Below are 12,696 nucleotides of genomic sequence, written 5' to 3'. Positions count from 1 at the left end.
AAAATCTAATAAAGTATATGAGATACATTAAGCTCTCTTTGGGTCTGCTTTTTATGTGAATCCAATGAAAAACAAGAACAGAAAAGGTTTGAAAAAGACTTTTTTAATTCAATTTTAGAAAATGTTCCGGAACATTTCACAACTTTTAACATATATTAAATTAAAGCACATAAAGTATTACTACAAGAATAAAAAAAAATTTGTTTGATGACTGTTATAATATGAGAAATCAGCCGTAAAATTAACGAATTTTACAATTAAGAAATTGAAAAAATTTTGAATATACAAATTATTATGAAATTAACAAATTCGAATCAATGTTAATCACTGTTTAATATCATCTTTATATATTTTTTTCATTGATTTCGTTACATTATTTTATGATTGTACAATACAATAATATATCTATATAAAATTATTTATTTTATACACGATGTAGATAAAATAACTAGGTACATATTTTGGCCAGATAGAAAGCAAGTATCTTAATCCGTAATACCATGTCCATTGAATTGTTATGAACTATTACACAAGTCGTGCTGATCCAGCACATAGCTGACCACTGAATATGTCCATATTCGGGTCAAATATTATAATAATACGAAAATATATTATTTCTATGTTAAATTATGTATATTAATATTAATTTTTAATAAAATATTTTAAAAAAAAAGAAGGGGATCGTGATTTTACATTTTTATATTAGATACTGTCACAGTGAAGTTATTTTAGCTATAATTCAAAAGTGAATCACAACAGAAATAATATATAATTACCAAGTTTAAAACTTCATTTCTATCTATCTTTTTTTGCGTCCTGAATGGACTGAAAGAAGATATGATTTTTAAGAGTTAAAAAAAAAAATTTAAAAAAACTTGTTTATAACATAAATAAACAGTTTAAAATGTCCCATAAAACCAATATACATTTTGAAATTTTCAACATTTTTATATGTAGTGATTTAATGTTAAAAAAAACAACCTTGATTTTTAATACAATAGAGCATAAGTTGCTAGTTCTGCATAAACCTAACCATCAACTTTTTTATTTTTCTAATTTTGTTCTGGGTTGAACTTTTTCAATCTTGATATAATTAACATAGATTGATATACTAATTCGTTAACTTTGTCTATTGTAGTACTGATAATACAGGAAACATAACCAATCATTACTGTTAAATATGTTAAATAAAATAACAAACCATCGACTTTGGGCGGACATTTGGTTAAATTTCACTTGATATTACTGGTATATTTTTGTATAAGAGTATTACATATTTAATGTAAATCAATATTAATACATAATAAAAACTTAATAATAATTAATATTATTTTTATTTCGATAAAATATATCCATTTAAAAAAAATCGCACCATATTTCAAATCCGTATTGTTTACTTATTGTGTTATCTAATCGATCATTGTCAAATATCGCCATAATAAGAGTAATTTAATGAACCGTTATGGAACATAGTTCAAAATATCTATTTTGAACTTAATAAGAAAACAAAGGTATCGAACAGTTGTTAAATAATATTGTCTCTGTACGATTTACAGAGTGATTGTTTTAACACTAGCCAGTCGATTTCTTTTAAAATAATATTTTTTTTATACATTTTTTTTTTTGGCTTTTTTTAGTTACATAAGTATTACTATATATTTGTAATATTTTTTCTACAGATTAGTCTCCGTCCGAACGGTAGAAGCTTAAGAGATAGAAAACCTTAATTGTTTAATTTTCAATAATTGGCTTTATAATTTAATAATTTATATTTTTTAACCTATAATAAAATGTATAAACCACGCAATAGTATTTATAGTTGCTGTTTTTTACAAAATATCAATAAAAAACAATTTTTGCTAATTAAAAAGAATAATTGAAAAATATCAAAAAATAAAAGTTCAGTACAAAATGCCATATTTAACAGCACAAATTAAATTATCAATATTCATTTGAATTTTATATCTTAATCAATATATTTAAATATAGAGCAAATAAAACATATTAAATGTAATTCAAACTGATTTGGTTAGCGAAAGAAAACAACACATTATTATCAATTTTTTAAATAAATTTCATAATAATATAACAATAGTATACAGATTTATTTTGTAAACATTAGCCACTCAATATCACTTAATATAATAATTTTTTTGGCTTTTGTTAGTTACAATTGAAAAATTAAGATTTTATAACTGTTAAACTTAACGCTGTCTTAACGCTCCTGGACTGACTCTAAACTGTAAAAATTTTTTTTTTATTTTTATGTTAATTAATATATCCAACAAATGTATGGAATTCAAATTATAAATTATAAATTCTATTTAAAAACTAATTACAGAATAATGTATACATTAAGAAGGTACTTGTACTTTTTTACGACGCATCAAAATACGTCTATTAATTTTATTGTCCTGTTCATTTGAAGAAACACATAGCGTCAATTTTTTTGTGATTTCGATTAGCCATAACAAAAAAAAAAAAAAATTAAACAACGAAACGTCGTCACAAAAAAAACGGGTAATGATTTTGGAAATTGAATAATAAGTATAAATATAATATATATATATATATATATCATGAACTACTTAATAAATCGAAAAATAATATTAACATTTTTTTCATTTGTTTCTTTTAGTTCAATGTTTATCACAATTTTTCAATTATAAAGTATAATATTTTAACTGGCAATACACATAATTAACTAGCTTATTTATTAATTATATATATATATATTAGGGTGGCTCAAAAAAAATCGATCTTCGAAATGTTTATGAGATACCTCATAAATGTATTATATACATTAAAATAAACATTTTATGAAAATTTGAGATTAAAAAAAAAATTTTTACAGGTCGCTCAACGCGTTTTAAGAAAATTGACCAAAAATACTCAAAAAAACATAAAATGTCATTATTTATTCAATTTTTGTTCAAATTTCTTACTTAGTACATCTAAATTGTTCGTTTTTTAATGCCGAATAATAATAATTAGAAAAAAAAATTGTAAGTCCTAAATTGATTGCGTAAAGTTCATAAAAAGCTCAAAAATATGGTTAAGTTCAACGAACTGTTAAGTAAACCAAAAAATTTTTTTTTTTCATTTTTTTTTTTTAATTTGATTAATATTTGTGTGTATTTTAAGAGGAAAAAATTTTTTCCACTAATGTTTAAAACTACTACCTTTTTTTTTAGATTAGAACGTACGCTAGAATATACGATGTACATAAAAATAAATGAAAATATCGTCAAATTTTACTGTTTCCTTTTTACATTTTTTTATTTTAAAATTTGGCATTAGCTATATATACATACATATATATTTATAATTATAAAAATAAAAATAATTTTTTTTTTTTTGTCACCAATGTTGATTTTTTACAATCGGGGTACTCATTCTAGACAGAATAAACGTATCTAGCCGAAAAGCCACGTATATTTTGGCGTCTGCTTTAACTTAGTGTGATTGAGTATAATAATATATTCTATTTTGCAAATTCTTACTCATCATACAATGTAATTTATTGTTATAAAAATTAATTTTTCTTTTTTGAACAAATACATAATTTTGTTTTTGATATATTATATAAAGTTTTAAAAGAATTGTACTAGTCGCACTGACATTTTGCTAATATAAATATCTTGAAGTTAATTTTAATGATATTATTTACTGTAAAGTGCTATTTCACTCCATATAATGACTAAATGTCTTATCGTTGATTAGATTAGTATTAAAAGAAACGGGGCATAATTATAGTCGAGTTCGTGGAAAGTTACGTATTCAATTAAAAATAATACGATGCATTATTGACGAAATTCTAATAAAAACATCACTATGCCGTTTTGTGTAAGATTCAGACTTGTGGGATCGCTGTTACCTTTCAGTTGGATGCATTTAAATAGGTTGGAATTGGTCTAGAGTTCTTTTTCTCTAAAGGTTTAGTTGGATTTCCCGAAAGTACCGTTGCGGTTTGTTCTAACAAAGAATGTATGAAGATATAATTTGCACATGTATGCACATAATTTTTAAAAATACAGAAAATTTAAACTTAAGGATGAAAATGGAGGAACAAAGACTATCATTTTTAAAATTACAATTTTACTTATAGATACTCTACTCAGGTAGCAATTTAAAAAAAATTGTTATAAAAACAATTATAACATCAATACAACATTATTTGTTATAATATTATAAAAAGGTTATTTAAAAAAAAAATATCTAATAAGAGTTCATTTGAACACATTCTCTTAATAAATCGTTGATAAAAATGACTTATACGATTTGGAAGAACATTAATGGCGTGCACACTGTCTGATAACATCGTTTAAAGTAAAATTTAATAAAACTTTTTTACTATTATTGTATATTTGTATGCTCTTAGGTTTTAGCTCTAATTACATGGACGATGATTTACTATAAATATACAATATTTATTTCTTATTATGATTTATACGTTACAACAAAAGATGATTTGTATATTAATACATCCTTATATTAAAATATTTGTTGCATTTTATATGACTCACTCGTATTCTTACACATCGTTATCAGTTTACCCCACTGAAACTTCTGTAAAGAGCAGTATGTTATAGCTAAATAATTTAATTACTTTAAAACCAATTCTCTAAAGGCCATTAGTCTAGCTTCGATAGTTTGGCGACAGGGACGTCGAATGAAAATCATACTATATTTTGGTAAATTATTCATTTTTCTATTGTTAAAATTGTTTTTAATCGTTATTAGCATTCAACTTTATATATGCTTAAATATCTCTGATACAACTTGCAAAAGTTAACGATTTTACAAAATTATTTATGTTTTAAATTTTTATAAATTATTATCTAATAAATATTATGAAAAATTCTTAAAAAAAAATGAGTTTTATTAAATATGAATCCATTTGAATTATTTTATATCAACATCATAAAGTTATAATATCACAAATATATTTTTATTTTTAATTAGTTATAATCGTTCTTAAAAAAAAAAGAAAAATGATATATGATAAATTATAAAATTATTTTTTGAATCAAATCAAAGTTGAAATTGTAATTAGATAACATATTTCAACATTGCTTCGTAATATTTAATATAAATGAAGTTTTGGGTCTCTTGTATAAAAAGCAATTTCTCGCATATTGATAAATTTTTATACCGTTATTTGTACGTCATAAGTTTTATTAGTTTGGTGCACTGTTTTCCAACCGGTGGTCCGCGAGCCAGTCATAGGGGGTCGCGATCCCATAGATTTTTTCTTCGATTTCTATTAGAAATTAATATTTTTTTTTTAAATAGTGAAAAAAATTACGGCTTATTGAGGAATCGTATAATATTATACGGTTATCTTATTATTGTTGCTGCCAACAACCGATAAGTATTTTTCATAAGTGTGTAGGTATCAGATATACCTAAGAATGGAAGTTATTGCTTACATTCTTAGAAGACAATCAGGGATGCCTAAGTGTCACATCTATCCACTTGGCAAAATTTAATTGTTTTAGTCGGTATATTTTTCATATAAGAGAATGTTACTAAAAAATAATTAAAAAAAGATCGCACAATTAAAAAAAAATATTCAATCAGCAAAATAAATATTTCATTCTTTAATATTCTTAGCTTCGAGACGGTCCTACGGACAATTTAGATCATATTATTTTGAGTTTTGTGAAAAGTTGCATTTTAACTTCTTTTAATAATTTTTAATAAATAAATGAATAAATTTAAATATGATCGTGTACTTTATTTCTCGATACTACAGCTTAATGAAGAAATGTTTTCTTTTACAGGTAAAATGGCTACACATAAAATTCCATTTATATTATCTATTTTAATCCTCACTTCTTCAGTTGTGACGGCAGGTCCGCTGGGTGTCGGTATTTGCTATGCTGGATGTGCTGGAGTAACTGTTGCGTGCTTTGCTGCAGCAGGAGCCACGTTTGGCACAGTTCCCGCTGCTGTTATTGCGGCATCACCAGCGTTGGCTGCATGTAATTCAGCATTTGCTGGATGTTATTCTGCTTGTGCTTTAGCACTAATCGCACCAACTCCATAGCAACATGGTAAATTTTCTACAATTTTTACTTATAATAATAATAATAATAATTTAAAAATATTAAATTGTTACTTTTGATGTTTTCAATATATGAGTGTGTTATCAAACATTATTATTTACTTTGTATTTTACTTAAACAATTTTTTCTTTTAAAGTAACTAATATTTGATTAATTATAAATTATTTATGAAAATTTGACTCAGTGTTTTTAATTAAAATGCTCACGTTCATATGTAAGCACATAAATGACTCACGGGTATATTATATTTGAAAGTAATTTTACGATTCAATGCGAGTAAAAAAGTTGCCTACATCTTGCTTATACTAAAAATGATTTAGATGTGTGCAACATTCATCTCCATATACGGATATGATTGTGAGTTTTTGAATGGAAATCGGTACACAAAAGTCTAATTTATTATTGTAATAGTACATCATTTCAGTCATCAAATTAATTTTGGGGAATGGGGAAGAGCCCAGGGTTGAAATAGCCTCAAAATATGTACCGGGAAATTAAATTTTTTAGAGACCCTACTCTTTTTACCTGGCCTTCATTTTTATCACTCATACAGTTGAAAGGGGGAAGCGATACTTACAAAAAAATTGGAATAATTATGCTATCTTAAGTGTATTATTAAAAAAATATTTATTATACGAAAGAAATTTTAGTCCTTCAATAAAAAATAATTTACTGTCTTTAGTTTATGACTACCCTTTGTTATATGTTATTTATAATACATGGAATATAGAATAATATTAAAATAATAAACAAAATTGTCTCATATAACAGTTATATGCTTAGAAAAAATGTATAATAAAAACTAAATGATAATTGCTGAAAACACAAATGATACTGATCATAATAATATTTAACTTAAATGTAAAAGTAAAATTGAAAAAATATAAGATGATCTAACATTGACTCAATTTCACTCTCTCAATACATCAATCAACATCAATAGTATCGACAGAAGTTATTATAACAAAAGAAAAAAAATGTTTACGAACAATTAATTATTTAAAAACTGACAAAAAGGTAAGCAAAATAGTATATTAACTATTGTTGATATAAAATAAGAAACATAAATAATTTGAATTTTTAAGCAATATAAGAAAAAATTTAAATTAGTACTTTTGGTAAAAACAGAGTTTATATTGAGTAACGATCATTGAAAGTATTTCATTATATAGTTTGTGAGTGCCTGTTAAATTTTAATATATTTATATAGATATATAGTGATGATTTTCTTGAAAATTATATTATTATTATAATATATTTATTGTCAATAAAAACTACAAATTACAAAACTAGATATATATCAAAAATACAAATATTAACACCTTTGTTATTATTGAAATTTAGAATAATTACTATTTTTACTTATTGATTTTTATAATTAATTAATTAATTAACTGATTGCCTTAAATAGTCATTCAATAAGTGCAAAAATATAATTAGGTTAAAAAGAGTGTTTTAAAACTTATTGCGCCTATAGGTGCAATAAAAATAATTATTTTACAAAAGTGAAAAAACTCTATTTAACAGTAAAAAATAATGTAATTGTTAAATTTAATTATTCAAGGGATATAAATATGATAAAAATTTATTATGAAATATGTTTTTTTAAGCTATTTAAATTTAATTTTAAAATGTTCAGATTAATTTAATGAATGACCCTTATACAAGTATTTGTTTTTATACAACTTCTATAGAATGTGTATAAATCATTGCTTCATTACCATCAGGGTCGTTTTTGATGGTGACAATTAGAGCATTTTACTTATAGTATTTTTTAATTAAAACGAGGTTCGATAGATTCGTACTCTTGCTGGTTGGGCCACACTTTGAGCACGCCTTAGTAATCCAATTTTTAATAATTTAAAAAATGTAGCAATAATGAATATTTATTCTATTAAAATAGACACTTAATATTTTATATTAAATTATTTATAAAACTATAGAAACCCTCTCTTTGTTATTCATAATCATAATCAGATACAATACAGAGTCCTACTCCATCGGTAAATATCAAACATGTAACTCAAACAAATAGCCACAAAATAAAACAAAACTATGTTTAATTATTTTGTTTATAAAATTTACACTTTTATTTCTAACACAATATGTTATTATCAATTTTATATAATATTTAATACTTAGAACATATGCTGACGTAAAAATGTTAAGATTAGACGAGTTTACCTCTACGAATATTTCTCTAGTATTTAAAATTATTGTGTGAACAGTATTGCATTTTATAATAAAAAAATTGTAATTCACAATAAAAAGGAATTTTTGAAAAGTTTCAAATTTGTTTTGTCTAAATATTTGATTTTTCAGTAGGATTACTATTTTGAAATTTTTCAGTTTTTAAGTTTTTAATTCATATTATTTAATATCTTACTTGTACTCGATAACTTTTCAACTAACCTGGATTTATATTTTTGTTAATTGGGTAATATTGTACAAATGTAAAATTATCTGAATTGATACACAAGAGTGATTAAAAATAATCTTAAAAGATAACAGAAATTACAATGCATTAATACAATCATAAAATATTAATGGAATACTAAAAAGGCCAATAATAATTTATAATTTTCATTTATGAACAGTTAATTTGATTTCAAGGTAAATATTAAAATAAATAACACAACAGTAACAATCAAAATTTTTTAAATAAAATTAATATTATCAATTCCGTATTGTAGATTATGGCTTGTACAATTATCAAATCACAAATTTAAATAATTTACAATAGATGCACCCTTCAATAAAAATCTAATCACAATAAAAAGATAAGTGACATTTTATCTACAAAATTAATTTTTTTTTCTTATCTTTTGGTACAGATTTTTTTGTTATCTTTTTGTACGCAGTTTTTAACAAGAAATAAATCACATATAAAACAATAAAAACAATAGAAGCGATAAAAGCGATCACATCAACTAGGAAATACTTCCACCATGGCATTCCAACTGCTGCTGTTCTCAAATGACTAGCTCCTTTATGTCTTATTACATATTCTGTCCAATAAACTGCTGTTTCTGTAGCATTAAGTGGTCGATCAGAAAATCGTTGCGATAATTTTTTTGCATTCAAAGAAAAACTGCTATTTGTAATAATGCTATTTAAAGCATTAAAAAGAGATTCTTTTGTTAAAGAATAATAATCCAATGAAATTCCAGCACCATTATTAGCCACATTCTGAATATTTCTGAATTGGTCAAAAAAAAATGGAATTCCTACTACTGGTACACCCGATTTTACAGCTTCCATTATACCTAATAGTCCACCATGAGTCATAAATATACGTAATTTTGGATGATTTAGAATATCTCTCTGAGGCATCCAATTACTAATGAAAACATTTTTGGGTTTATCAGGCATCTCTTCTTCAAATTTCCATAAAACTCGAATTGGAAGCTGTGCAAAAACATCTTTAAATATTTGAAGTAGTTCTTTTGGTAATGTTGATATACGGATCATGGAACCAAATGTAAAAAACAAAACACCATTCGGTGACTCTTCAATAAATTTTAAAATAACCTTAGGAATGGGTTGTGGATGTTTTATATGAATGCCTCCAATTTCTACCATGTTAGGTACAAGTGGCCGTGGACCATCTAATGAAAAATGATTATTTACAAATACCATTGATGTGTTGTATAATATGTCATTTATATATGGAGTTTCTGGACCAAATGATTCTTTTAAAAATTTATCAGCTGGCCATTCACTAAATATTTTCCATACAATTTTAAAGTATATATAGTAAATGGTGTTTTTCAGTCGTTGAGTAAAATCCATTTTACCAGAAGTTGGCATTATCATTAAAGGTATGTACGATGGATTATCCGGACCACCAACACGATCATAACTCCAAGGTAAAATACCACTTGACATCATAGATATTAAAGGTGCTTTGTAATAATATGCATATCCAACGTCACAATCTGATCCAAAAATCTCAGTAAAAACCTGTAAATTTATAATCATAAATAATATGTAAATTTAATTTTAAATTAAATTATTTTAAATTTATTCCTTTTTCATAAAACTTACTACGTCAAACTTGATATCACTTTTCAACATCCCCTGTACTTGAGGTAGTTTTATAGTTTCTCGGCACAATTTTAATTGATGATCAGAAATGAACATTTGGTTCATAATTATTACTCGATCACATTATTACATAATCTATAGATTATGTAATAATTTAATTATGGATCACTATAAGAATAATACCATTTCAAAAGAGAATAAAGTGTTTGACCAAATATACAATTCTTTATTTAAAAAAATGTTTTATTTAGACTTTAGAATTAAAAATAATTTATTATTGTGTGTATATTTATTATTAAACCATATTGACAATTACTTTTTTACAAATCTAAATTGTCTGCTAATGAGCACGAGAGACCAGTGTTGTCCGGTTCCACATTTAATTGTACGATTTTACCGGTTTTAATTACCATAGAATAACGCTTCGAACGAACACCACCTAATGGAAGCAACTCAATAGCTAAATCAAATGCTTTTGTTAATTCAGCCATCGTATCAGCAAGCAAACGCACCTAAAAGTAAATTTATAAATTTCATTATTCAAAATTATTTAAAATGTAAGTCTATGAGGTATAATAAAAATATATACAATATATATTAGTTATAATAATACATTTATTATAATTCAATTGAATATTACCTACATGGTAATATTCAATTGAATTATTTTGATTATTATTGTTTTATGAATTACATCAATAGAAATTATTGTTAAAGTGTACAAGTCTACTAATTTTACAACGATGTAATATCTTACATATTCTTAATTTCCAAGTTAATAAATAAATCATTAGAAAAAATTAGACAACAACAGCTACCTAACGTTAAAGTGTAATGTAAAGTAAAGTGTAAAATTAAAACATGTATACATATCTCTTACTTTTCCTTCAGAGTTTTGATCTTTAGCCCAAGCTGCCATGACAAATGCATCATTAACCGAAACACAAATGATTTCATCAACTCCCTTTTTCTTTAAATCGTCAGCTTTATTTATATAACCGGGCAAATGTGTCTGAAATTTTATGCAGATATCTAAAATTTCATCATTCATATAATAGATTATGACATGATATTACCTTAGAACAACCTGGAGTGAACGCCCCAGGGACAGCAAATAATACAACAGTTTTATCTTTACACAGATCTGATATATTTACTTTGTTGTTAGGAGTATTTTCCGCTAATTCCACATTAGGAATATTATCTCCAATCTGTCAAAAACAAAGGTAAATATATATTTTACTTTGTATTTCTAAACTTTTAAACATAATTAAAATAAGGAAATTAATAATAGTGTCGATCGGACTACTTGTCTAAAGTTTTTTTCTTATGTGGAGGCCTTGCAGACAAAAGTGAAAAAAAAAGTCATTTTGTAGTTCACCCTAAAAAATGGCTGCGTTTCAGTCCTACATTTGAAATTTACCCAGAATCTCGCAATCATAATGACTCGACTAATTATAATATAATAATAACTCACTTGGATAGGCATAATTGATAGCTGAGATGTACGTCTTAGAAATGGCACTTGACTAAAGTTTATAATTTTTAAGATAACTGTAAAAAATAATTAACAGGGTAACATCATTAATGAATGAATCCCAATGAGTTTTTAACTGAAACATTTTCTATCTAATTGTGCCTAGTTATAGTTATTTCTTTTAATAACAAAAAAATTTCTAAATTTAGCTCTACTGCAGTATGACAATTTTTGATAGAATATGTTTTGCTGATCATTTATTAGAAAATTCTGGTTTTTTTAAATAAAATAATTAATTAAAATTTTTGTGTTTAGTAATTTAAAAAAACACAAATATGATTTCACTTCAGGAGTCTCTCATAAAATTGTAAATTTATAAAGAACTTTAAAAAATTTTAATACATATGCTACATTACACGTTAACTTTTTTAAATTGAGGTTGTTAACAATCAAGACAGTGAAAAAAATCGATATTTATTAGTTTTTTTTTTTATTTGAAATTACTTAAATGAGGTGTATATGAAAATAATGTTCAGTCGATATTTTTTAAACTTTAATATTATTGAGCTTAACGATTAAATTTCCCATTATCATTTGGACTGATTCAATTTTAGTTAAATAAAAAATATCGCTTAAGTTTTCAGAGACACAGTACTTCAAATACTTTTCAATTAAATGACATTTCAATTGGTTATAATAAAAACAATTTTATTCATTTATATAATTAATTATACAATTATTTTTTACAAAATTAATTTCCGAGGTTGAAATTTTAGAAAATAATGTTATAATAACGTTATAGAAACATTATTACAACATTGATAAAAATAAATGCTTTTAAGGTTATGTATAAAAGAAAAAATTATTAATAGAAGTTTTTAAAATTATTAAAAAATCTTATTAACTTACGTCGTAAATAGGTTTTATAGTAGAAATATCTTAGTCGGTAAGAATAACGTGTACTGGTAACACGTCATGTAAAAAAATATAGTTTAAAAAACTAAAAAAACACGCTTTTAAAGTACATCGAACTAAAAAGTTAAAAATAATTTTTAAAATAATTATGAACAAAAAATACTAGTATTATTGTGATAAAAGCGT

At 24.3% G+C, this 12,696-nt stretch overlaps 3 protein-coding genes across 5 annotated transcripts in view; 1 reads left to right on the top strand and 2 right to left on the bottom strand.

Moving 5' to 3' along the window:
- The first annotated feature begins 4,575 nt into the window (after positions 1 to 4,575).
- On the top strand, positions 4,576 to 6,250 carry LOC126901216 (uncharacterized). The gene is made up of 2 exons (XM_050677559.1): positions 4,576 to 4,694; positions 5,787 to 6,250. The coding sequence occupies exons 1-2, from the start codon at positions 4,673 to 4,675 to the stop codon at positions 6,050 to 6,052; spliced, it is 288 nt and encodes a 95-aa protein (XP_050533516.1). The 5' UTR covers positions 4,576 to 4,672; the 3' UTR covers positions 6,053 to 6,250.
- A 1,349-nt stretch (positions 6,251 to 7,599) lies between these two features.
- LOC126901199 (microcephalin-like) overlaps positions 7,600 to 12,696 on the bottom strand; it is a 17,635-nt gene continuing 12,538 nt past the window's right edge. Inside the window, exons 9-13 of one of the 3 annotated variants that reach the window (XR_007702992.1) lie at positions 11,596 to 11,672; positions 11,195 to 11,329; positions 10,999 to 11,130; positions 10,385 to 10,630; positions 7,600 to 7,690 (exon numbers count right to left, since the gene is read on the bottom strand). Coding sequence is in view for 2 of the 3 variants with exons in the window: in XM_050677530.1 (XP_050533487.1) it covers positions 10,439 to 10,630; positions 10,999 to 11,130; positions 11,195 to 11,329; positions 11,596 to 11,672 (536 nt within the window). In the remaining variant the exon portion in view is untranslated. Of the gene's footprint in view, positions 7,691 to 10,309; positions 10,631 to 10,998; positions 11,131 to 11,194; positions 11,330 to 11,365; positions 11,501 to 11,595; positions 11,673 to 12,696 lie in introns of those variants that run through there. The other 2 variants (XM_050677530.1, XM_050677531.1) reach the window with 2 other exon arrangements.
- LOC126901209 (UDP-glucosyltransferase 2-like) lies at positions 8,713 to 10,244 on the bottom strand. The gene is made up of 2 exons (XM_050677551.1): positions 10,119 to 10,244; positions 8,713 to 10,034 (listed from the first exon to the last, which is right to left on the bottom strand). Exons 1-2 carry the CDS (start codon positions 10,221 to 10,223, stop codon positions 8,868 to 8,870), a joined length of 1,272 nt encoding a protein of 423 aa, XP_050533508.1. The 5' UTR covers positions 10,224 to 10,244; the 3' UTR covers positions 8,713 to 8,867.

This window comes from Daktulosphaira vitifoliae, unplaced genomic scaffold (genome assembly GCF_025091365.1).
Source record: "Daktulosphaira vitifoliae isolate Bord-2020 unplaced genomic scaffold, ASM2509136v1 Scaffold_3, whole genome shotgun sequence".
NCBI classification, from domain to species: Eukaryota; Metazoa; Arthropoda; class Insecta; order Hemiptera; family Phylloxeridae; genus Daktulosphaira; species Daktulosphaira vitifoliae.
The sequence above is the reverse complement of the archived record's forward strand: the minus strand, read 5'-3'. Positions and strand labels throughout refer to the sequence as shown.

What these genes read in the sequence shown, in the direction of transcription:
- LOC126901216 (XM_050677559.1), top strand. Translation starts at nt 4,673, where the DNA reads ATGAAAATCATACTATATTTTG. An exon ending in GAAAATCATACTATATTTTG is followed by an intron (nt 4,695 to 5,786) that starts GTAAATTATTCA and finishes TTTCTTTTACAG; the next exon opens with GTAAAATGGCTACACATAAA.
- LOC126901209 (XM_050677551.1), bottom strand. Translation starts at nt 10,223, where the DNA reads ATGAACCAAATGTTCATTTCTGATCATCAATTAAAATTGTGCCGAGAA. An exon ending in GTGATATCAAGTTTGACGTA is followed by an intron (nt 10,035 to 10,118) that starts GTAAGTTTTATG and finishes ATAAATTTACAG; the next exon opens with GTTTTTACTGAGATTTTTGG.